Below are 27,121 nucleotides of genomic sequence, written 5' to 3'. Positions count from 1 at the left end.
TTTAGGATTATTATGGGATGAGGAGATGCTAGTTAATCATTACATAAGCTGCTAAAAATTCTGTTTGAAAGGGGAAATTCAACATTTGAATAGACATCTACCAAACTTTCTCTTTCTCAAAAATGGATTATAAGGAGAAAGACGAGATACGAAAGAAAAAGATATTTGGTTCTTTGCGCAGTCCCCTGGTACATTTACTTTAATAAAAGATTTTGCTTTGGCTTAGCTCAGTCAGGAAATACTTTTTCAAGAAGTTTTTTTTACTGTTCTGTATCTTGCAAAGGTAAAAATGAATAGTTTATCATTTGGATAAAGGGGAACTTTTATTTTTGGCTTTGATATTAATTGTGAAAGGCACTTAACATAAATAAGCATTTTTACCCAGCTGGATATATGTGTCTTAACACAAGCAGGTTTAAACTTATCTAGGAACATTTAACAACAGGCTGTCCACGGAGACCATAAAATGAGCAGCTGTAGTGTTAATGACTGTTACACGCTCCCAGCCAGCTGGGACTGGACAGAATGCTGGACCACAGAAACCCTGTAAGTGAATAACATGGGAAATAGTCTATAAATAGGAAGAATATCAGTTATTTGCCAAAACACACAGATTCTGGTGTGACCACACAGAAAGGAGTAGGGACGCCATTAGGATTTCTGACAAGCTGACTGATCCTTGGACCCAAGGACAGCAAAAAAGACAGTATGTTCTCCTGAGCAGATGTTAGGCGCTAGCTTAAGCTTTCTCTCTGATTTTGGTTACTTTCCAGCTCTCTTGAAGGGGAGACTGGGGTCTGAGAACAGATTGCTTGAAAGTGAGACGTAGGACTTTGCCTTTCTGCTGGGCTCCCTGTGTCTGTAAAGCCAAATGCACAGGAGTGGCGTTGGCTGCTTCTGGTTGGCAATTGTCCACTTGCTCCACAGATGCTGAAAAAGTCTGGGGAGACTGGAGAACCCTCCTGACCAACATGTGCTAAGCAGAGTGTTTTTTTTCCCGTCCCACCATCCTGAGGACAGTGTGTGTTACCACTTGACTTTCTCCAAACCAACCCTACCCTTGAGCCCCACTGCAGTTCTCATCATTCCCAAACATATTTTGTTTGATACTCTTATGTTTGGGTACCTATCATTCCTTTTAGTCAGAATTTCCCTCTTCCTTCTCTGGAAACCTTCTACTCATCCTTTCAATCTTACCTTTTCGGCGAAGCCTCCCCAGCTGCCTCAGGCATAGTCAGTCATTTCCAGGTCTATCCTCTTAAAGTCATCTCCATCACAGCCTGGAAACTGTGCATGGTTCTCCCTCCCCAGACAGCGAGTATCTCAGATACAAGGATTACATCTTCTATTTTACAGTCACTATCACTTAGCATGTCTGGAATATAGTAAGGACTTAATAAATGTTTGTTGAATTCCATTACATTGAGGTCCTGCTATGTTGCCTAAGACAACAGAGATGAGTAAGCCAGCTGCTGCCTGGTCCGGAAGGAACAACAAATACTGTGTGTGAGTGTGTGTGTATGATTAATATCAAGTAAGAAACTAAGGGCGCCTGGGTGGCTTAGTTGGTTAAGTGACTCTTGATTTCAGCTCAAGTAATGATCTCACGGTTCATGGGAATGAGCCCTTCATCCTGCAGTGCAGAGCCTAGTTGGGATTCTCTCTCTCCCTTTCTCTGCCCCTCACCCACTCTCTCTCACCTTCTCTCCCTCTCTCAAAATAAATAAATAAACATTTAAAACGAAGTAAGAAATGATTAAACAGACCAGCCAAAGCCAAAGGACCACCGGTTTTTAATGGAAGTATTCCAGGGACCAACGGGAGAAAGATTTATTGAAATCATACTATAGTGTATTAGTTTGCTCTGCTGTCATAACAAAGTGCTTACTGAGTGGCTTAAACAGAATTTTCTCATGATTCTGGAGGCTAGATGTCCGCGATCCAGATGTCAGCAGGGTTGTTTCTTCTGAGGCTCCTCTTCTTGGCTCCTTGTAGATGGCTGCCTTCTCCCGCCATCTTCCCATGGTCTTTCCCGTGTGCCTCTGTGTCCTGATCTCTTATAAGGACACTGATCCTGTTGGATTAGGACCCACCCTAGTGACCTCATTTAACCTTAATTTAAGGTCTTTAAAGACGTTATCTCCAAATACAGTCACTTCCTGAGGTACTGGAGGTCAGGTCTTTAACATAGGAATTTTGATGAGATGCAGTTCAGCCCATCACAGTGGGTAACTACCTACATTGCCTGGGGTTAAGGCTTGTTTCATAAGTCAGTTCTGCAAACTCTTTTTATCTTCTTTGAACTCATCTTCAGATCTGAGCAATGTTGACAGAGCCCCTTTAAGCACGCATTTAGATGGTAATTGAAGCTGGCAGTGTGGAGCCTGGATGCTAATGCAGATTCTCTTCTCCCTCTTCGCAGTCTTGCATGGGCTGGACCAGGCCTGGGGACCCTTTCCGCAGGATGTCAAAAGGTCCTTGGTCCCTGGCTCTACATGCTGCAGCCCACTTTCACAGACTGCTTTTATACCACAAATGAGTGTGCCCTTGGAAGTCTATGCCAGCATTTGCTGTAACTGCTCTCTAGTTAGCGCCAACCTAGCACCAAACAAGGTTAGGGCTTGTGCATGAGGCTGGAGAGAGAAAGAAGACCAGTGAAGGCTTACAAACTAGAACTGCATACAGCTGAAGAAATCCAGCCCCAGTGCCAGACTGCAAGGTAGGCCAGTTGAAGAATATCATTCAAGGAGCTCTGCCTTCGAGGACAGATGTCCTTTTCAAAAATATACAGCAGAATCATTAGACTATTGTGGAGCTGTTCAGAGTAGATTCCTCTTGGAAAGAGCAATACTGGAGTCGTTTCTGGAGATAAAATACACTTGGGTTTACAGGGTTGACACGCCAGAGATGTTCTTCCTCTCCTTTAGTTTAATATGTCTTCAAGTGAGGTCCCCAGCCACCTATATTGAACCCACGCAGGGTTCTTAATAAAAATGTAAGTTCCTATGTACTACCTCATGCTAACTGAGTCAGGATCCTTGGGCGGACCTAGGAATCTGAGTTTTAATCTTGCCTTGTGTAATTTTTATCCAAATTGATATGTCCAAATCACTGTTTAGTAACCACCTGGAAATGTAGGAGAGGCACCTCCAGGTGCGTGGTTCTGCCTGGACTGTGGCTTCATGATCCACTCAGCCTCCCCATGGGTGTGGTTCACCGAGACTCAGACAGACTGACAGTCACCAAGTCCCTTTACCATACAGCCAGCTCCTGATTCACCCCCTCCAGGGCTCTGCCCGCAACTCTCATTTATCTCTCTTCCCTGTCCCTTTGTTCTTTGAAGTCACAGCTTGGATCACCCCAAATTAAAAAAAAAAAAAAGCGCCTAAAAGTTTTCTAATCCTGAGATGACTCAATGTTGATGATGGTGTGGTTAGTAGAAGGGGATACTCACACTCAGATGCTGGGAGTGTAAACAGGTACAATCCTTTCTGGAGGGCATTTTGGCAATCTGTAGTGAGAAACTATGAATTCTATTTCCAGAAATGAACGCCAAGGGAAAATGAGAGATTCTGGCAAAGACTTATATTGAAGAATATTCATCAGAGCCTTGCTTTATAATTGTGATAAACAGTTAACAGATAGGGAACTTGTCAAATTCATAAGATTAAAATATTAGGTAGTCATTAAAAATTCTGCTGTCATAAAATACCTAAAGATTAAAAAGTACTTTTATGGATTTTTTTAAAAGATGAAAATCTCTATATATAATAATTCCAAATCCCCCTCCCCCAAATTTCTCTATCTGAAGAGAAATATACCTAGTAGTTAAAAATGATTATCTTTTGATCACGAGCTTCCATAAAAAGAGAAAAGAACATTGTCCCTGAGGACAACGTAAGCTAAATCTTCAGCAAACTCACATTACTTTATTGCCTTCATTTTCACTCCAGCTGAGATCAGCCAGCCTGAGTGAAGAGAAATTTGGCTTTGTGGCAGAGATGGAAGTAGGAAATTAGAAACCAAACACTTTATGGCGGTGACTCTCAAACCTCAGTGTGTAAAAGGATCAGTGTGTAAAAAAGCTAGCTAAAATGCAGATTCGTTGGCCCTACTTCTAGAAATTTCTATGTGAGAGATGAGACTTGATATCTTCATCTTTTAACGATCCCCTGATGTAGTTTTGCTGCAGGGAAGCTGAGGGTATTAGCGTCTGGGGGGAGTAGCTGGAGAGAGATCCCTAGGGGAGACCTGGGGAAGCAAAGGGTACCGGGAAGCTAGAGGAAGGGCAAAGGAGGTGTCAAACTTTAACACCGTTCTTTTATTTTCCATATAAACTAGGACTGTTTACTACAATAGTAGGACTACAGACTACAATAGATCTGACAGCACTTTGTAAGCTAAACTTGAGAACATGGCTATCATTTTAAACATGATATCTAGTGGAAAATATGTTTCAAGTTTTAAACATTTTTTTTAAATTTTGAGAGAGAGAGAGAGCACAAGAGAGAGAAGGAAAGAGAGAATCTGAAGCAGGCTCCATGCCCAGTGCAGAGCCCAACCAACGCTTGATCTCACAACCATGAGATCATGACCTGAGTCGAAATTAGGAGTCAGATGCTTAACCAACTGAGCTACCCAAGTGCCCCATGTTTCAAGTTTTGAACAACTTGATTTCATGTTTCAAGTTTGAACAACTAATTCCCATGTGAACATTTGGGATTCAATTTGTTCCCATATAGGCAACTATCTGTTATAAATTCCATACCACAAGGTTCCCAACCAGAACTTGGAAAACCACCCCAACTTTGATGTAATAATTTAGAGGCCCTTCAATTTTTCACATTGACTTTGGCCCATTTATCAAAATAGAAAAAAGATAAATGTATTTTTGAGAAAAAAGGACAGATAGCCACTATTAAATATAAGATTGAGGGATGCCTGGGTGGCTCAGTCAGTTGAGTGTCCGACTTTGGCTCAGGTCATGATCTCGTGGTTCCTGGGTTCAAGCCCCGCACCAGGTTCTGTGCTGACAGCTCAGATCCTGGAGCCTTCTTCAGATTCTGTGTCTCCTTTCTCTGACCCCACCCCACCATGCTGTTACTCTCTCTCCCTTTCTAAAAAAAAAAAAAAAGATTGATTACATCCAATCTCAAATTAAAAACAAAAAAACTACAAATCAGATTTGAGCCTCTATGTTCTTTTTACAAAGAATTTTGGATTCTTGCCTTTTTTTGGAGAAGGATAATATGAGGAATAAGGATATAGCTTAGAAGTTCCATTCAGCTTTCTTAGTTTTGAATTTGGAATGGTCCCTTAAAATTCTACAAATTCCAAATTCACTAACTCTAAAGAATAAATTATTGAACAAATCTCTTTTGACAGGCATGGAGTAGGAAATAATGAAAACTGCCAATGCTGGATATGTACACAGGCAAAAGTGCTGTTGCACATTTACAATTTGATGGTAATAATAAGCCGTTTAAAAGAAAGTTCAGCTGTGAGTTGGAACCATGTTTGAGAAAGTTGTCAACAAGAGGTGAGTTGGGATGGTAGTTGTTTCCATGTCTGTCTGGATCGAGTGCAAACAGTGGTGAGATTAAAAAAGCTCCAATAAATAAATAAACTCCTAAAATACCACCCTGTCCTCATATTTAATTCATGTGCAAAATAAATATAAAAGCCCCAATTAAAGGCCCCGAGAGCTGAGCTAGATGGTCAGTTTGAGCTACTGAGGACTGAGGGTGTTTGGACTAGATTTGTGATGTTTCAGATTTTAATAATAAAACCCTTGGTTCAAACAGTCCTTTGCTGTTGCAGAAGTGGAAGCCTGGTGCATCAGATTGGCGACCCTTGATGACATCAGATTGGGACACTTACATCAGTTAGGATTCTTTAATTCCAAGCAACAGAACCTGATTTGGGCCAGTTTTCAGATAGCTGGGGAAGCTAAAGAAACAAACTTCAGAAAGGACTGGAATCAGGGATGCTCTGGAGTTCTGGGTAGCAAGAACTAAAGGACAGTCTCTTCAGGGATTGTCACTGGAACCACACTTGGTGTTCCTTAGTTCTGATTGCCTTGTTTGGGTCCCATGTCCATCCCTTGATGCAGAAGGATGGGAACATTTTCAGGTGCGAGAGGATGGCTAGCAGAAGGGAGTTGATTGTAGGAAACTAAAATATGTCCACTACTGTCCTTTGAGGTTTCCTCCAACCCCTGTATTCTATGACTACTGTTCCATTGCTGTTCTTACTTGCTCTCATCACAAGAAAAAAAGTTCTGTAACTATGTATAGTGAAGGATGTTGACTTGTGATCATTTTGCAATACATAAACACATTGGATCATTTATGCTATATACCTGAAACTAATATAATGCTGTATGCCAAATATATCTCAATAAATAACAAAAAAAGAGAAAGTGTTTTGTAAAATTAAAAATCTGTACTAAGACACTGATTAAGATGGAAAAATATTTGACCAATCTTTCCCCTGCCAAGAGAAAGAAAGAAAGAAAGAAACAAAGAAAGAAAGAAAGAAAGAAAGAAAGAAAGAAAGAAAGAAAGAAAAGGAAGAAAAGGAAGAAAGGAAAAGAAAAGAAAATTAAATTTTCACTTGCAACAGCAAATCAAGGTGGCCCCAGAGAGCTAGCTGAGCCTCTAATTTCAAATTTTAATCTCAGAAAATAGCAGCACCAACAAAGAAGTAAAAATAAAATTATGGGGATAATAGCAATGTCTTTTGCAATTGCTTTTTTATTGAATATGTATTAAGGGCTCAGATTTTTGGTCAGATCATGATTGAATTTGTGTGACAAATTTCTGGGTAAATTTCTTAATCTTCCCAGGCCTCAGTTTCCTCATCTGTAAAATGTGAGTCATTGGGTTTTTATTGGGCTGTTTTATGGGAAATGCTTTTTACCATGCCTTGCCTTAATAAACGATAGTTATTGTCATTATCCCGAAAGGGAATTTTATCTCAAATGTTAATCATGAATATTTATAGTCACATTTTAATGAGTTCATTTTCATAAATTCATTAGAGCTTGGAGACAGGACGAACAGATAGATATTCTCGGATTCTCAGCAACCGAGCTCAGGAGACTAACAAAGTGAACGCTGGTAATTCACTGAAGATGCAGATTTGTATTCCAGGAACACAGGGACCTGTCACAGAGACTGTGTCCAGGGACACAGCTAGCGTTTCAACTGGGTCAACACTGTAGAATGAATATTACAAATGCTCATGCCAAAGAGTTACCCTGACTTGTCCTGAAACAGTTTCCTGCCTGGTAACTTCCATATAATGGCATGGATTCCCTATTTCTGTAGGAGTTTGATGCAATCAAAATCTGTACGGCCTCCGTCACTTGGCAAACTGGAGCAGTTGCTAGGACTCTTTGGCACATCACCGTGGTGACTAAAGTACAACTGAGTTTCAGGCCAGCAGTGTGTACTGGGAGTTATGACCACATGCTTCCAGAAGCAACTCCCTAAAGGATTTTTAAAACAGAGGGACTGAAGTCTGGGGAGAGAATGCCACTCACTTAGTTCATCGTAAGCACCTTATTAGGGATGGGAAATGAGGAAAGGAACTGTTTCTAATGCAGATTTACAAATCATCCTCGTGTGACCAGATCTGGGTCGGAGAGGGAAAGATTCCTGTCCCTCCACTGACAGAGCACCCTTCCTTCCTTTGGAGGTTGAGAGCTGCGAATGCCAGTGTTCAAAATTTCAATGCCAGTTCTCCAGAATTCCCCCATCTTATTATTTCTAAAAGCGATGAGCCAAAAGCACTTGTTTACCAACTACCTACCTTTTTATTCATCACCATGTTGCCCACTGGTGCTCTCAGAAGAGAAGGGTGATTTGGTACTTCTAGACTCTACCTGGGGAGATATGTAAACACATGAAATACTAGGACCAAGTAGAGAGCAGTGTGCAATGTAGGCTCATTTTTGTGGCTCACAGTCCTGGTGGGTCCGGGCAGCTCTGTGAACTCTCTTGTACACTTGGCAAAACCCCTTGCTCAGCTGGAGATTTCAATCAGCAAGCTTATCTCTGCTTAATGAAACAGTGTCCAAATTTGTCACCAGGTCATGTTTGAAGGAACAGGCAATTTGTTGAAGTCAGTTCGGATACAGGAAATCCTGTGTTTACTACCTAGGAAATACTACATAAAGATTTGGATTCCCCCTCCCCCTCCCCCCTTGTCATGCTCTTTCCAATTGAAATTTAGCAACAGAGAAACGGCTGATAAGAAGAACGTTGCTCAGGAAATGACAATATGGTGATACCCGATTGAACACAATGGGGCTTACTTCTTTGTTTCCATCCTGGTTCTCAAAGTTGGCTGATAGAATCACTTCCTTCGGGGAGTCCAGTCACTCACAGGTTCATGTCTCTTGAGTGCTGATGCCTTTAGGGAGGCATTACCATCTCCCTGTAAATGTCTAAAAGGATATATGAGGGAAATGCCTGGAAAATACTTGACTCCTCCGTAAAGATGGCGAGGGATCATGTATAAACGTGACAATAAGATTCTCTAGGTCTCAGTTAATCTAACTTAATCGACTAAGTAGGCATGAAGTAGGCCTTTTCTTGAAGCCACGAGCTTAAGTAATAATATCTGTACTTGTGACTACAGGGCTTCCTCTAGGGGGCTGTAAACAAAATCTGATGGACATTACACAAGATGATGGAGATATGAAGTAGTATATTTAAAGGATATCAACAGAAGATATTGATAAAGCACCTAGAAGAAGGATGAGCAGATGTAAAGCATCATTGGAATGTACCCAGCACTGTCAAGAGTCGCCAGTCTTGGAGTGTTATTGTCACATTGGCAAGGCAGGAATGGGCAAGATTCCTCCTTCACATTGACTGAGCTGTGAGATATTCCTGTAATTAACTGAGCTGTGATATTCCTGTACTCATTTTTTTTCCTGTTTTATTTTGGTTGTTTTCTCATTTTTAAGTTAAACTTTTAGTTCCATTTTAGTCATTTCTTTTTAAGAAATGAAGGCATCCGCAAACATGCCTTTGCCTTGAGTACAGTTTTTGCTGTATTCTGTATGTAGTGGCTATATTTTTGTATGTAATGATGTTATATTCATTATTTTATAAATAAGACTTGTCAGATTTAGCACATAAAAATACAATATCCCCAGCTAAATTTTAATTTCAGACAAACATCAAACTTTTCATGTATGTTCTAAATACTGTACAGAACATGCTTACACTAAAAAAAAAATGATTTATTATCTGAAATTATAAGGTAACTGCGTGTCCTGTATTTTATCTGGAAAACCCTGTTATAAATAGATCTTAGATGGTAGCTTTGGTTAACTTTGACCTAATCTTTTCTGCTTAAACTTTTATTGTTAAATTCTATTCTTTTTGTGTATGTGTGTTTCATTTTCGGGAATGTAACCATAAGTGACTGGGTCCCAAATGGGGACAATTTTACTCCCCAGGGTTATGATTGACAAGGTCTGGAGACATTGTTGGTTGCCACAAGTTGGGGAGGTGTGTAAATGGGTAGAGGACTGGGATGCACACGACAGCCCTCACGATAAAGAATTTTATTTAGCACAAAATATAACACTGTTGAGAAACGCTACCATTAACATTTGAAAAGGCAGGTTTATCTTTTAAACTGTATCTTTGTTTAAAATGTATCAATTGATCAACCTTGTCGATTGCATTAATATCATGTGTTTGTTGGTATATTTGATTTAACAAAGAAAGAGAGTGATATATTAAAGCGATTTATTCAATTTAACAAGTATTTATTGAGATCCTCTCTAGTATGTTAGATCTTGTTCCTGGAGCTGCAAATCTTCAGAGAATACAATAAACATCTCTGACTTTATGGAGCTTTTATTCTAAGGGATAGGGTAGGATCAGGTGACATAATCAATGATACACAAAACATGTAAGTATTATGAAGAAAAATAGAGCAGAGAATAGGGATAGGTGCTGGGATGGGTGTGGGTGATGATCGTAAAATGAGTGGCAAGAAAGTCCTTACTGAGAAAGTTAAGTTGGAAGGAAGGCGGGGAGGAGATGACAGAGAAAGTGATGTGATATCTAAGGGAAGAGTCGTTCAGGCAACACAAAAGCTCAGATGTAGCTCGCTGCTTGGTACAATCAAGGAAGAGGAAGCCAGTGCAGCTGTAGCAAAGGGAGGAAGAGGGAAAGTAGTGAGGATGAGGTCAGAGGGGTAACGGTGCTGGCAAGTGTCCAGATCATTCCGGGTGTAGGAGGCCACTGTGAGAACTATCACATTGACTTCTAAGTGAGATAGAATGCCTCTGGAGAGCTTAAGTAGAGTGATATGATGTTACATACGGTTTGAAAGCATCACTTTGGCTGTTGTGTTGGGAATAGACTGGGGTTGGGGGGTGGGGCAGGTGGTGGTGATGAGAGTTGGGGGAAGGATGAAGCCAAGAGACCAGTTAGGAGACCATTGCCATAATTCAGAAGAGAGAGGATGGTGCTGTGTCCGGGATGTTAACAGTGGAGATTGTGAGAGCTGATTGAATTTATCAGGCACATGTACACATTGCTGGTGGGAATACAAAATGGTGCAATTCCTATAAGGGGAATTTAGCAATCTTGAGCAAAATGACCTATGTGTCTACTCTTTGACCCAGCAATCCTACTTCTAAGATTTTAGATTGGAAATATACCTTCAACAGTAGCAAATAAAGATGCAAACGGTTATGCACTACAATGTCATATGTAATTGGAAAATATTGGAGGTTGGTTGAATAAACGATGTTACCTGTACACGATGGAGTAGATGCAGCTGTAAAAAAGAGTGAGGTTGAAGATCTATATGAATTGACACGGGGTGATTTCCAGCAGGTATTAAGCGTAAAGGACTCACTGCAGAAGAGCACATGTAGCATGCTACCTTTTGTGCAAAAAAGGGAAAAATAAGTAAACACACATATATCTGTTTATCATTACAAAAGGAACAAAGGAGGGGCGCCTGGGTGGCTTGGTCTGTTGGGCGTCCGACTTTGGCTCGGGTCATGGTCTCACGGTCCATGAGTTCGAGCCCCGCGTCGGGCTCTGTGCTGACAGCTCAGAGCCTGGAGCCTGTTTTGGATTCTGTGTCTCCCTCTCTCTCTGCCCCTCCCCTGCTCATGCTCTGTCTCTCTCTGTCTCAAAAATAAATAAATGTTAAAAAAAAAAAAACAAAAAACAAAAAAAACAAAACAAAAGGAACAAAGGAAAGATAAACCAGAAAACACTAAAGTTGGATACTTACAAGGAAGGGTGGGGGTGGGAAGGGAGGAAAAGGGATACAGGAGAGAGTGACGCTTCTCTGACTACACCTTTTCATATAGTTTTGGCTTCAAAATTATGTTAGCAGCCTACATGTTCAAAAATAAAAATTAAATCATTGAGAAGGAGGAAAAACCTAAGTAACACCAAAATAAAATGGAAACAAATGGATCAAAATGTATTTCAAATGATTACTATACCCATCCTGAAGGGAGAGAAAGAAAAAACCAACCCATGTAATTTATGAACAGTTTTTGGTAATACATCCTCAACATGGAATAGAGTAGGATGTGGGAAGGGGAAGCAGAAGAAGAAGGAAGTACTAATTCTGCACTCTCTCGTAGGTTAGTTTTTTACATTGTTGTGCAAGAAGTGATTTTGAAACAAAGATTGTATGCTCGGGATGTGATTCCCTGGTGCCACCTATGCTGCATTCCAGCCAAAAATGTATAACCTTAAAATAACAAAAAGAAACATCATGTGAGACAGGAAACCATCAAAATCCTACAGGAGAAAACAGCAACTTCTTACTAGACATGTCTCTGGAGGCAAGGGAAATAAAAGCAAAAATGAACCCTTGGGACCTCATCAAGATAAAAAGCTTCTGCACAGCAAAGAAAGCAATCAACAAAACTAAAAGGCAACTGACAGAATAGAAGAAGATATTTGCAAATGACATATGAGATAAAGGGTTAGTATCCACAATCTATAAAGAACTTACCAAACTCAATACCCAAAACCCCAATAATCCAGTGAAGAAATGGGCAGAAAACATGAACAGGGACTTTTCCAAAGAAGACATCCAGATGACTAACAGACACATGAAAAGAGGCTCAACATGACTCATTACCAGGGAAATACAAATCAAAACTACAATGAGATAGATACCACCTGACACCTGTCAGAATGGCTCACATTAACAACTCAGGAAACAACAGATGTTGGCAAGGACGTGGAGAAAGGGGAACCCTCTTTACATTGTTGGTGGGAATGCAAACTGGTGCAGCCACTCTGAGCATGGAGTTTCTTTAAAAAATTAAGAATAGAACTATCTTACATACAACCCAGCAACTGCACTACCAGGAATTTGTCCAAAGGATATAAAAATGCTGATTCAAAGGGGCACATGCACCCCAATGTTTATAGCAGCACTATCAATATGATCAAAGTATGGAAAGAGCCCAAATGTCCATTGTCTGATGAATGGATAAAGAAAATGTGATATACATATATAATGGAATACTACTTGGCAATGAAAAAATGAAATCTTGCCATTTGCAACAATGTGTATTATGCTAAGTGAAATAAGTCAGTCAGAGAAAGATACCATATAATTTCACTCATGTGAAATTTGAGAAACTCAACAGATGAACATAGGGGAAGGGAAGGAAAAATAAGATAAAAACACAGAAGGAGGGAAACCATAAGAGACTTAAATACAGAGAACAAACTGAGGGTTACTAAAGGGGAGGTGGTGGGGGGATTGGTTAAATGGATGATAGGCATTAAAGAGGGGACTTTTTGGGATGATCACTGGGATCTACTCCTGAAGCCAAGACTACACTGTTAGGTTACTAATTTGAATTAAAAAAAAAAAAAAAGGAAAGGAAAAATCAGACTAACATGAGGAAAATTATAGTTAAAAAAGCGGGGGGGGGGGGGGAGGGTGGGGGTGGCGGGGGACTTGTTTACTTGTCTTGTGGTGCCCTTCAATCTCCAAAGCCAGCAGTCACATTACTCCAACCTCTGCTTCTGTCCTCACATCTCCTTCTCTGGCTCTGGCTCTCCTGCCTCCCTCTTATAAGGATACTGGTGATTACATTGGACCCACCTGGATGATCCAGGATAACCTATCTCAAAATCCTTATCTTATTTACACCTGCAAAGTCCTCTTTGCCAGGTAAGGTAACATACTCACAGGTTCTGGGGATTAGGACATGGACACCTTTGGGGGGTGTATTATTCTGCCTCCCATAGGACTAATGCTCAAAAACGTCAACATCATAACCAACAAAGACTAAAAAGTCTAAGAGGCTGGAAAGAGGGGACAACTAAAGCACTGTCTGGCCTTGGACTAGATCCTTTTCTGGAGGGGAGAAATACTATAAAGGACATTATTATATCAACTGACAAAATTGGAACTTGGGTGGTTACTTAGATAAAAGTATCAATATATTTATGAGGTTGATCAATGTACTGAGGTTATTGAAGAGTATATCCCTATTCTTAAGAAAGGCACACTGGACTATTCAGGAATTAAGGGCCATGGTGTAAGCAAATGGTTCAGAAAAAACATGATGTGTGCATAAACACACAAAGACAGAACAAGAGAAATGATGAAGCAAATGGGGCAAAAGTTAACAATAGGTGAATCTGAGAAAAGGCAATAAGGTGTTCCTTGCACTATATCTACTTTTGCAACCTTTTTCTAAGTTTGAAATTATTTCCAAAAAAAAACTTAAAAAAAAATCATCTATCCAATCTGTCCCTTAGTCCCAAACTTCTGGGTTTATAGGTCTGAATGCCTCTAAGGATGAGTGAACTCAGTATCTTAGGAGGTAGCCTGTCCGATGGCTGGTCAGCTAACGGAGGCTGAAAGTTCTCTACAAGCTAAGAAAAATGAACTCAGTCTGGGTGACTTTCACCCCATTGGTTACAGCCCTTTTGTCTGGTAAAATACAGAATAAGTCTTCTACTTCTTCAAAGACGAGGCCAGCTGTCATATCTCCTTAGTAATTTGTTCTGCAGGCTTAAAGCTTCTTGTCAGTGGATGATTCTGAGTCAGTTTTTAAACCTCCTCACCAGGATGCATCTTCTTTTGTCAGAGTTGCTCTTAACACGCAGTGTCTGTGAGAACACAGCATTCAGCTGGGCCCCTTCACTTCGTTTGATTTGTTCTTTCCTCCTCTTCCAACCACACTCATCCTAGGTTACCACAACCTCTACAGGGGAAAGCCATGTTAATGACCGACATTGATTTTGTGACTAAATCAACACATTAAGTGGTTTTGGTGCAGCCCCAGTGGGGCTCTGAGATCAGCGTTACTGCAGTTACCTGGTAAAACAAAAGGAAGCCCTCAAGTGAGTTTCTTTGCTGCTGAAATAGAATCTGCTCTAAGCAGTTGCCTTTCCACCTCCCCTTCCCAAACAGCCAGGGCAGAGGTCATTAAACAGTGCAACTGGGAGAATTTGTTTAATTTTAGTGACTCGGCTGCAGTGAATCCCTAGCATCCAGGGACTTGGAGCCTCAGAGGCAGGACTACAACACCCTATGGTGGGACATTTTGGAACTTCCCAAAAAGGTTTAGGGCACTCGCCTAGGGTTACAGCTCCCGTCTGATGGCAATAGACAAACTCTGGAACTCAGTTCCTAGATTCTAGTGTTGCTTAGAAATCTGTGCAAGGGAAGTTGGGGGTAATCGTGTGTGAGAAAGACTTTAATGACTACAGATAATTTCAGGACTGATCAGGCTGATGGATCAGGCTCACCTTTGCCACATTCTTGTGAGGGAAAGTCAGTGATGAGGGTCACCTTTGCTATTTTCTTTTGAGACAAAGTCAATGCTAATTGTCCTCGGAGCATCATTTCCCCAGATCACGTAAGAGAATCTCCTTTCTTAATTGCATTAATCCTTTCCAGAGACCCCATTTCTAGCAGCGCCTCTAACAGCCGTTAGAAGACCGAGCTTTTAGTGTGAACTCACCAGCCATAAAAATGTCAGGTCACTAAACAGCTGTTGCTTTTCAGGGTCAAATAGCTCACATTCAAGGCAGTAGGAGAGGACTGTTTTCTGCAAAAGGCATTTTATGAGAATTCTTAATAATGAAGCCTTTATTATGGTGGAGGTTCGAGGGAAGAAAGACAGGGAGGGAAAAAGGACAGGCTCTTCTTGTGAGCCTTCTAATGACAGTCAGCTTGTAGTAACCATCTTAAACTGGAAATCCTAAAGGCTTATAATCTGAACTGCCTAAGCTTGATTAGCTCACTAGTGATCAGCCCTTCCTTTTATTTTCTGACTCTCCCCTCCACCCCTCTGCTTCTCAAGTAGAGTTAAGGAATGGACACAAAGATCCTATTGGTCTAAGAGTTAATCAGGAGGTTTTAGAGACAGGGCTGAAGTCTCAAAGGGTAGTGGTCTGAATGGAAGTCCAAGAAAGTATGAGAAACTACTCTGCTGGGCTTTTTGTGGTGATACACACAGATGTGAATGAACTGGGGGAAGTCAACGGGCACGATAAGTCATCAAAGGGAGTTTAGCAAAGGGGGGCATGTAAAAGGGAGTAGGGCAACTTGACCTGACTTGGTAGGGAAGTGTCTTGGCCATCCATACACGGGCTTTTCTCTTTTTATGCAGCTGGTAGAGACACCTCCCTCTCCCCTGTGTCTGTCTTCCTGAGTCGTCATTGCTCAGCACTACAATCACCTCCTTTCTGGGCACCCCTTCTCATCCCAGGACAGTCAGGGTGCTTCCCAAATCTGATTAGACTCAGGAAAGTTTCTCCACACTGGAGGTGGGGGTAGGGGAATGGGGCAAGGACACTAACAAGAGATGCTCACCATCCCATGGTCGGGCGGGGTGGGGGGGGTGCTGCGAGTCCTTCGCCACAGCAGTGTAATGGGTGTAAATGAAATGGGAGATGGCATCGAAGATCAGTACAGAATGGTTTCTTCCACCTTCCAGTAAATGGAACTGTAGGCATAGAAGCATAAAAAACACTTTATGTAAATGAGAAATTTATACTTGGGAACCTCTCCTTTTCCCATGGTGGCTTGGGGGGGGGGCGCATATCAAGGTTTGATTAAAAATAAGGATCTCCTTTGTCAAAAACTCTTAGTGTGCAATCCTATGTCCGTGTTGTTTGTTTGACACCATGGAAACATAGTTGAGCGGAGTAGACAAATGCGTGTCAGGGAAAAGACCAAAGGTTAGATCTGAGGTTTCCCCCCCCCCCCCACCCCCAAGACTAGTGAAAAATAATTGTGACTGGTCTCTGCTATGGAAAACATGAAAATCCTTATAAACAGGAAACCCCTTCCTCTGGGGGTTCCAAACTCTCTCCAAGGTAAAGAATTAGAGATTTTAAGCCATCTCTTAATTATAGACTCACCAGGCTTTTAAACTTCAGTAGAATTCATATTAATAGGGGCACAGGGCTATAGAAACAAACCAATGTATACAACACTTTGAGAAAATGGGCACCTAGACCAACATAGTGATGATCTATAAATGACTCCAGTGTAAAAAGCCCCAGAACCCTGACTTAGACCTACACATAGTCCAAAGGTTCTTGAAGATAGCTAGTGTTTTTGGAACTGAATGTTATCAAGTAGCTGTTAAGCCTTAGTAGTTCTTATTTTAGGTTTCCTACTTGGTAAGCAACAGTTGATATTATTAAAAAAAAAAATCATAGAAAATTCTTTCAGAACTCTGAATAATTGTCTAAAGTGGTTTAATAAAGATTATCATTTTGCCTCACATAAACCTATGGTAGGTTACAGAAAATGGGCAAAATCTTGGAGGAGTCAGATAGCTTCATCCTTTTAACAGAAACATATTGTACCCCAGAAGTTATTTTTTTAGGGTAAATTGAAGACATAAAAGGAAACACAATGATCTAAAAGTTTCCTATTTTTTTCCATATGCAATACTCCATAAGCAACTGAGGTTTAGATGGTTTTGTATGTAACTCCACCCTCAAATGTATAAATTGGTAATTGTACATTAGTTTGTAGTTTGCAATAAAATATCTAACATGCAGAAGGCTCTCTCCCACCTGAAGGCCAGCATAAGAGAAAAGTAGTAGTCTTTGGATACCATGCAGTATCCATTGACTAGAAGAAATGCAAGGTGGATGGCAATGTTTAGACCATCATGAGTCCATTCCAAAGATCAGAAGGGCTTAGGTCCTCTATCAACCACCAGGCCAATTTGTTTTCAGCTTGACTTCAAATTGGGCTGAGGATGGCCAGGCAGCCCAAGTGATGTGGCCAAGAAAAAGCCCAATTTTCAGAAGATACGATGCACATCCCTTGTTCTATACAGGTGACACTTCTGATACTGACGTGTATCCTATATATATTTTAATGTTTTATTTATTTTTTGAGAGAGAGCGTGAGCAGTGGAGGGGCAGAGAGAGAGGGGGACGGGATGTGAAGCAGGCTCTGTGCTGACAGCAGCATGCCCCACACGGGGCTTGAACTCAAGAACTGTGAGATCATGACGGGAGCCACCCAGGTGCCCCTAATAAATTAATTTTAAAAAAGGAAATGCTTCAAAATAAAAAAGCCTTTGATTCTAGAGACTAGACCTTCTTTTTTATACCCCCAAGTTGAATTATTCACTAGTAGCCCTACTGGGCAACCGTATAACTCTATGGAGTCATACAGAGAGGTTATAGAAAAGTGACAGAAAGAGGTAGCATATGTCTGTGGACATATCAGATGCTACCATAGCAGAAAACTATACCCTTCTAGGTCCAGCCCGGATGTACAAATTTAAAAATATGTATTTTTGACTTACTAAACAATTTGCAATATTTAATAGTGCAAAGTAAAAAGACGTTTGGCAATGTTCTAATGACTCATCGAAAGCATATACATACACCCAATGAATTCATCTCTTTATTGCATATTGCTTTTTTAAAAAAAATGTACAATCTCATGACACAACATTTTTTTTCTTGGTACTGTAACAACAGTCTTGCACCTAAAGACTAAGTGGTTCCAACTACTAAGCTAATAAGATACAAGACATATAATTAAGTTTACAAATTATAATGCTTTCTTTTTGGCATTAATTTAAAAAAACAAACAAAAACCTTTAAAATACACACCCAAGAGAGAAAAGTGGCTACTTACACCAGCACCAATCTAAAAAGTAGATTTTTTTTTTTTTTTTTCCAACAATGGCACATGGAATTACCTGCACAAAGCTTTTGGGAAAAGAAACCAAGAATGGAAATGGCAAAGGAGGCCTACCAGGATGGCCGTATCAAAATGAGGATGATTACCAAGGGCAAGAGGGACAGGCTACGCGAACTTGCTCCTTTAGGTGACACTTCATCCACTTGTCCATTCCTTAAACTGTAAAACAAAGCCATTTTCAAAATACAGTTCCAAAATTGAGCCAGACCAAATTTCTCCTGCTATGAATAGAAAAGAAGATAGAGGCACTTTAGTTAAGGAAGAGACACATCCCTCATCATATCCCACTCCTCATCTCCAAGCCTTTTGGAGCAGAGTCTCTGTCTGCACCTCTAACTGGGTGTATCTGCAGACCTTGGTAACTAGGGGCTGGGGAACACAACCTCTGCTGTGTCTATATGACTGTTTCATGTGCTAGAGTCATTTACTTGCCTAAAACGTGTAGAAAGTCTCTAAGTTCGCAATGAAGGGGGACAAAACGTAAAACCACTGCTCTTGACAACTCGTTGAGCACTACTTCACAGCTTTCACGCAGTGCAGGGCCTCGCCGTCTGCACTAAGCATTAAAGTTCATACAAAGTATTTTTAAATAGCATGATTCCTGTACAGCGCCTATTGGTATTCTATTCACCCCTTTATCCCCATTAGAACATGAGCTCCTTGGGGGCAGGGACTTTGTCTTGCTTATCACTGTAGCCCTACTAAGCCTGGCACATAGTAGGTGTTTAATAAATATTTGTTAACTGACTGAAAAACTCAATTTCGTGAGTCAATAATGTTCTAGTGCAACAGGACAGACTACTCTCTCCACAGGAAACCCAACCACAACAGGATTGATAGAAAGAAAAGAGAGAATCTTAGCCCCTCCCTCCCCCACTACAAATAAATAAAGCAAAGCCAAAAAAAAAAAAAAAAAAAAAAAAAAAAACCCCAAAAAACCAAAAAAAAGTAACAGTCCTCTTTATATATAATTTAAGGATATTAAGAGTTGGTAGGTTAATGGTAAGCATCTATATTTTATTTTCTAATGTTCATTGTTTTTATTCATTTCTCCCTGAGAGCTTTATCTTTTGGACTGAAATTTTACAGGTAGCTTTACTGACACACAATTTAAAATGACAACATATAAACAACAAACCATTTCAAACATACTTAGAGATAAATAGATCTTGGCATCTCTGTTGGTGTTGTTGGCATTTTGTGCATTCGTTAAGTGTCCTTTAGTCCAGAGTCATATTGACAGAAGATGCACCCTTGTCCTACAAAATAGAAGATACAAAAAAAAAAAAAAAAAAAAAAAAAAAAAGGCACCCCATAAAAAAATTTAAATACTTTTTTATCCCTTCAGAGAATTCCTCCTTTTAGGTCTTGGGTGGGAAATTTTATTTTTAAAGTTTATATATCTACATTGTTAGAACAAGCACATTCTGGCGATCTTGTTTTTTAACAAGAGCGTGAATTGCATGTAGATAAATAGTGTTCTTTTCAAAAGCCATGTAAAGAAATCTTCAAGAGCGCTTGGCAGAGAACGCGATGAAATTAGGAAACAAAATTGATGCCCGAGTTGTAAATTCCTAAAAAAGAGTCTGATTGATATTCTACATAATTCAGATTGTGTGCGAGATATTCTCAATAAACATTTACAGCCTGCACCCCCACACCAATGTCAGAAATTCTAAGCTGGTTCCTCTTAATTACTGATGCTTTACACCAGCATCACATCGTCAACTATCAAAAACCATTTTAAATCTATATTTTTCCAACACCAGTTTCCCCAGTGAAAATAATATCTAAGTATACCAAGCTTGGAAACCATAAAATATTTCTCAAGCCTTTTTTTTACTTTTTTTCTTTTTTTTTCGCTTTTGTTTTTCTTTTTTACTCTAGGGAATGTCTCTGTCATCTCTTTCAGGAGACAGCATTGTGCTTCTGAACAGCCATGGTGTTCAGGGGAAGAAAATGAGCCATACTCAATATGAATGCATACACAAAGGGTTTCTGAGCACATACATTAACACAGAGTTTTGTTTTTAACCATACATATAGGTCTCCAGACAACACTCAGACTTCTATATACATTTTTTAATATATATGTACACATACATTTACATACACACACATTCACGCATTCACTCACAGATGAAGGAAGAAATTGCCACTGTTTGGATTGCAAGGCAGTGTAATGAAAAGTTCTAGTCACTTCAAAGGGCTGCTAATGGGCTTCCTAAAAAAGTATCCAAGGAAAATTAGAAATTAAGTTTTGTGACGGGTCTCTCTCGGCTGCTGTCCGTCATCTGGTTGGTAATACGCTTGCGGTTCCGTTTCAGTTTAGAAAGGTCTTTGTCAAACACTTCTCCTGAGCGTAAAGCTGAAACCAGGTCATCGAACTCTCCACCTTCTTCACTATTCTCTTTTGCTTTCCTCATTTTACGTTCCCTTTCACGCTGTTCTTTGAGCTGCAAATAGAAAGCAACCTCTTAGAGAAGCGTCAAAATGTTGTGCTTTGTTTTCGGTGGAGAGGAAGTCTGAAATATAGCGTTGCTTCAGCCACATCAACCCATGTGCATCTATGGCTGCTAAGCCCCCTGGACGTCACAAGACAGGGGTAATTGGGACATGAGGTCTCATTTGAGAAGCAAGGAATAATGATGAAAAATGACCACTACTCTGTGATTAGACACTCATCGTCTAGAATCTAGGTAAACCTCATGATATTCTAGTTAGAACAAGAGCAGTCGAGGCAATTCATATTTCTATAATGGAACCAGAAAGTTATCGCTATTAAACAGACCCCAGATATTGTTTTCTATGACACTAAAGCAAATGCTCATTAGGCCACTCTCCTTACATCAAAGGCTTAGCTTGAATTTCCTGTGGGTACCTGGAACCTGCTTCATACAATTTACTACTATTAAAAGCCAAATTATACATGTGCATTTTAGAAAACTTAGATAATTCATATAAACAAATGAGGGAAAATCATTCTTAATCCTACTGTTAAGAGATGAAGCATTGTGAACCTTTTGGGGGTATAGCCCACCACTATCATTTATCCTTATTAAAACTTACCTTATTAAAAAAGATCTCATATAGAAATACATTTATAAGCTTTTTTGTATCATTAAATATTCTTTTTTTTTTTTTAAGTTTATTTATTTATTTTGAGAAAGACAGAGACAGCATGAGCCGGGTAAGGACAGAGAGACAGGGAGGCAGAGAATCCCAAGCAGGCTCTGCACTGGCAGCACAGAGCCCGATGCAGGACTCGAATGCACGAACTGTGAGTTCATGACCTGAGCAGAAACCAAGAGTTGGCCGCTTAATCAACTGAGCCACCCAGGCGCCCCTATTAAATATTTTTTTAAAAATATGATTTTTAAGGACTGCATAAATATTCCACTATGTAGCTATTATTGCATTTAAAACTACTGCCTGGTTGGTAAACATTTAGGTTGTTTCCAGGTCGAACTACTGTAAAGACTACTATTCTCTTTGTGCAAATTTATGATTATTTCTTTAGAATAATTTGTAAGAAATGGAACTCCAGATCAGAGGATGTGGATATATTTTTTCAGGCTTCAGATATACACTGCCAGGTTGCCCAAGAGAAACTTACACCGATTTAAGCTCCCAGAAGCATAAAATGCCCTCCCTCCTGCTGGCACATTGCAGCACGGTCTACAAACCAAGGAGCCTCAGCATTGAACTTCCAGGAGTTGGAAACGGCCAGTTTCAACATTTTCTTACCTGAGCCTCCATGCGAGCACGGCGTTCCTCTTCCTCCTTCTTCTTTCTCATGTTTTCATTCTCTTGTTTGGCTTCCGACACAGCTTGGAGAAACTGATCAAAAATGCCAAAGAACTCATCCGGCTGGATTTTGCCAGCCTCTTCTCCGAAGTGTTTCACTGCTTTAGTAAACTGGAAGAAAGGAGGTTTTAAGAAGTTCAGTGTTGTGAGAGAATTCTGTGATCAAATAGAAATCTATCTCTCTAGAAGGAGTGAAGTGCAGAAGAGTCAAATATAACTTGCTGGATTTTAGTGAGCCTGTATTTATCTTTGGCTGCTGAACAAGCCTATCACTCATGTCTAAAGTAAAAAAAATTGAATACTCCTCAACTTTTGAAACCATTTATTCGTTTCCACCTCATTTCAGCCTAACGCCAATGATTACCTACTATGACTTTTTATTAACTAAACAGTAGTAAAAACAAGAAAGCAAAATATCGTAGGGCAGAGCACTCAAGACATAAAACTAATAGCAAACTCAGCAGGGGTAGGGAAACTTGTACTTTTAACTTTTCTTTGAAGTAGTTTAATATCATTCATTGGTGCCATATGGTTAATATCAAAAACAAATGGGATCCAGTCCTTCTTAGCTGCTTTCCCTGATCATGTTGTGTAGCTGCTCGTGTTGTGATATTTCCTGGGTCTCAATTAGAAAACAACTGACCATGGGATCATTAATCAAACCCCTACTTTAGGACCGAGAATACAATTTTATTCCAAATCCTTTGTTTTGCAACCCCTTTCAATACAAATCCTCTTAAAACACCGTAAGAGCAAAATATTAAGGGAGAATTTTAAAAAGTTAATACAAACATATGGATATAGTAACAAAATAGTATCACCAGTCTCTTCAGTTCTTTCTTTTATTTATTTATTTTTTTGCATGTTTATTTATTGATTTTGAGAGAGAGTGAATACCAACTGGGCTCTGCACTGATAGTTGGTCTCGAACTCAAACCGTGAGATGATGGCCTGAGCTGAAACCAAGAGTTGGATGCCTAACCGACTGAGCCATCCAAGCACCTCAACACCTCAAGTTTTCTTTTCTTTAATTTTCTTTCTTTCTTTTTTTTTTTGGACTGGTGAATGTGTCAGTTTATTTCATATTTTATTTTAGTTCTTTAAAGTGAAGTACACTTAACATACAGTGTTATATTAGTTACAGGTATACAATGTAACGATTCAACAATTGCATATGGTAGTCAGTGCTCATGAGGAAAAGCGCAGTCCCCATCTGTCACCAAATGTTATTGTTCCCTGTGCTGTACTCTCCTGGTTTTACTTCTTCTGGCAGTTATCTTCGGAACTCAAGATCGATGTTTTCAGGAGTCTTAGCGGTATCATGACTGTCTAAATAATGTTCAATGCCAGTCATACTGTTTGCTGGAATTTCTCTTCCCCCTGTAAGGATCCGATGCTGTTACTCCTGAGCTACTAAGGGTGGTGTTTACAGCTTCAGAGTCAAATGAATTCCTAATCCCTATGCCTCATCAACTACTTAACATTTTCCAGATCTTTAATTTTCTTCATTTAGCATATGAAGTGTTTATGCACTGCCTCCAACCCATGAATTTCTAATTGCTTTTATTTTTCTTGCATTACTTGCCTTTATTATTTTTTTTTTCTGATATTTTGGTAGTACTATCTCCCTAAAGGAAACCTTTTCAGTATTTTCTTTTCCCCTAGTTTTTATGAAATATAATTGACATGCAGCACTGTATAAAATTAAGGTGTATGGCATGACGACATGACTTACATATATCGTGAAATGATTACCACAATAAGTTAACATCCATCACCTCATACACACACACGGAAGTGTCTACTCTCTTAACAACTTTCACGAAGAGCATGCAGCACTGTTCCCTAGAGTCATCACCTTGTACATTACAACCCCTATATTCATCGATCTTATCACTGGAAGCTTGTACTTTTTGATCACCTTCCTCCAATTCCCCCTCAACATTGATTCTGAGATAAAACTATGAAGTAATAGATGTGTGTGCACATGACATTTTATAATTGTTATTTCACATCTTTAAATGTATAATAAAAATGTGCTTTTACCATTTTTCTCTTCACTGAGTTGTTCTCAATGCTTTACTTATTTGGAAATAATCTACTAGACATCAGAGTTCTTTAGGGAAAAATACACTGTTCACATGACATGCACAGAGCTCTAGCCTGCCTTCATGGCTTTATAAGCTAATTTCTAAAAGTTCTGGTATGAGCAAAATGGCATTAGACAGCCTACAACTGAGTTTCTAAAATACTCAAGTTCATGCACTTCAAGCCATCCTGAATGATCTTTTTATCTAGGAATTCTAGTGATGATGAAGTCATGTGTATTTTAGTCTTAAAAATCTGAAGAAAACTAGTCCCAGACTAATGTTCCCAGACTAAAGTTCCCACACTAAAATTTTTTTAAAAGTAGGTTGTGCACAAGCATGTGTTTTTACCTCAAAAATTAACTGTAGAGTTGATTCTTATAAAAATTCTTGAGTCCTTAATGAAGTAGATTCTGTACTGCCTGGTTTGGAGTGGGGGACGGGGAAGGGTCCCTTCCCTCCTGTACAGGAGGCACACATAAGACATGGGTGGGGACTATCACAGTGGAGGTTGCTGGCATCAGTCATGGGACTTTTAACAGCAGTCATCTGAACATATATTCTCTTTCCATTTATCTAATAATGTTGGAGGTCAGGTTTACTGTTGAGACTAGCTAACGTATCCTAATATGATCTTCTTCCGAACTTTAAGCAGTTGTGTGTGCACTTTACATAAACAATCATCTATATCTATTACTAAACAGGTGGCTACAGGGAATGACATCCATTACTCAAGTTTCAAAGGTAAGATCAAGTTAAAGAAAAAGAGTATTACGGCAACTGAGAGATGAGCACTGAGGAAGAACTCAACAGGGTGGCATAGGGGCCTGATATGATTTATTTAACTATGAGAAGGGGGGGGGGGTGAGAGAAAAATGAGACAATGTGTACATGTATATAAATGGGTATGTATTTTGGAAGAGGAAATAACGAGGAGTTAAGGTCTTGGTTATTAGCCAACGAAAACTTTTCTTTTAGAGGCAAACAGCATTTTAAATAGCAAAACTCATAAAAAGCACCGTATTATTAAAACATATGCCTCTTGTAATGAGGCTGTGAATTAAAGTGTATCTCCTTTAATAAGGTCTGCTGGAGAGTTCAAGAGGGAATATCCTGCCTGAAGTCTCTATCTCAGGAGAGCATATAACTTACAGCTACTAAGACACTTGGCCTTGGTCACACCTGATCTCACACTTTATCTGGCCTCTGGTTTTCATAATCGACTCTTTTCTGGTTTCCAGAGACAGGTACTTCAACCGAATATCAACCAAGAGAAAACTGCAGAATATTTTGTGGTTTTATACCATCCAGATACTTTGAGGTCTTGCTAACCTAAGGGCAACATAGGTTAGACAAAAAGGGGTGTGTTCCAAATGATCACAGTCCGAGATATGAAAATACAGAATACCTGGAAGTGTCGGCCCTGTCAAACAACACTCGGTATGCAACGGGAAACTTACCAGGTCTTTAGCTTCTGCTAGAAGGTCTTCGACATCAGAGAAGCTGAAGCTGGCTACTGTGATGAACTGGCTGACAACAGACACAAACTTATCTCCGGGTTGTGGGGGCTGAGACTTTTGATATTCCAGCTCCTTCAACACAGGAAATGGATAATGTCAAGGTGGGCTTCAAACGCAGATGCACACACACCTTGTCTAATTTTCCATATGCCTCAAATGTAGTAAGTTTGAATGGTGAATACATCAGAATCTACTCCAAACCATTTTGTGATGCCCTAGCTCCCTCTGCCCCTCTGCCCACAATGCCTGAGCCATGCCCAAGCCGTGCCCCTGTGCGCGCATATATTTGCAAACTGCAATGTACCAATCGTTGGAGCCCTTTATTGGTGTGATTTTTTTTTTTTTAATTTTAGAGAGAGAGCACAAGCGGAGGGGGTGCAGGGGGGGGGGGGAGGGAGGGAGAATCTTAAGCAGGCTCCACACTTAGTGTGAAGCCCGATGCAACACTCAATCCCATGACCCTGGGATCATGACCTGAGCTGAGATACCAAGAGTTAGATGCTCAATTGACTGAGCCACCCAGGTGCCCCTGAGATTTCTTACCCCAGCTTTAGGATATAAGCAGATTAGCACTGCGATACAATTAACAGAAATTAAATAAACAGCAAATTAGATTCAAAGGGTGTGTGACTGAAAGCAAGAGAATTTAATCTGTTGATACTCTGTGCTCAGAATTCTGGCTGCTTGGTTTTTCCTTCTTTCCCTCTGGCTATATTGAGGCTACGTGATGATATCTGGGTCAGTGGGATTTCAACTGTCATGTTTGGCACCATAATTGTCTCCCATTTTTATTCTTGTCTACACCATTTCGTTTTTGTGAACAGGCAGGCAGGAGTATTAGTGCCTTGTTAGTTATCCATATTCTCCATTACCAGGGTGATGAACATACAGATTATTCAAATCTAATTTTCGTAATTAATTTCAACCATTGCCAGATGCACTTTCTTTATCTCACCCTCTATGAGTGAGGGATTATTATTCTAATTGTACAGACACATAAATTCAGGTGTAGAGGGATTAAATTCTTGGCTCAGAGTCTAGTAGCTGAAACACGACAGAGCCAGAATTTGAGGTCAGATCTGTCTGACTCTGCACAGTCTCAGTAACAACCATCTTGCCTACCAATGACTTAATCTGGTTCTATTTCTATACGTGCTTTGGTGGAGGTACTACCAAGCAGGAGTGGAGAAGTCACAGGCTATGGTTCTGATTCAGCTCCACCACGGATTTGGTTCTTGTCCATGACAAGTGGCCTCGGCCTCAGTTCCTTCTTTGACAAAAGGCAAGCAATATCCATATCACCGTGAGAATCAAGGAAATAACAAGTAGAAATTTAGAAAGTATGGAACTTGCTTTGATTGGAATAAACTGCCACGATTCTAGGTCTTTGGCCTTGCAAGTGAACATGTATGTATGTGAGGTACAGAGATAGGAGAGTAATTTGAAAGTATTTCATAAATGTATTATTCTCTTTCATTCAAAGGC

At 39.9% G+C, this 27,121-nt stretch overlaps 1 protein-coding gene across 3 annotated transcripts in view; it reads right to left on the bottom strand.

The window, feature by feature from the left end:
• Nucleotides 1-17,901: 17,901 nt before the first annotated feature.
• The window catches only part of DAAM1 (dishevelled associated activator of morphogenesis 1), a 176,895-nt gene continuing 167,675 nt past the window's right edge, over nt 17,902-27,121 (bottom strand). For all 3 annotated transcript variants that reach the window (XM_060619942.3, XM_060619944.3, XM_060619943.3), the window contains 3 exons: nt 25,577-25,708; nt 21,970-22,140; nt 17,902-20,678 (listed from right to left, as the gene is read on the bottom strand). In XM_060619942.3, the coding sequence (XP_060475925.1) occupies nt 20,469-20,678; nt 21,970-22,140; nt 25,577-25,708 (513 nt within the window). In that variant the 3' untranslated portion in view covers nt 17,902-20,468. The remainder of the gene's footprint in view (nt 20,679-21,969; nt 22,141-25,576; nt 25,709-27,121) is intronic.

The sequence above is a fragment of the Panthera onca genome, chromosome B3 (genome assembly GCF_046562875.1).
Source record: "Panthera onca isolate mPanOnc1 chromosome B3, mPanOnc1 haplotype 2, whole genome shotgun sequence".
NCBI classification, from domain to species: domain Eukaryota; kingdom Metazoa; phylum Chordata; class Mammalia; order Carnivora; family Felidae; genus Panthera; species Panthera onca.
Note: the sequence above shows the minus strand (reverse complement) of the source record. Positions and strands in the feature narration are given on the sequence as shown.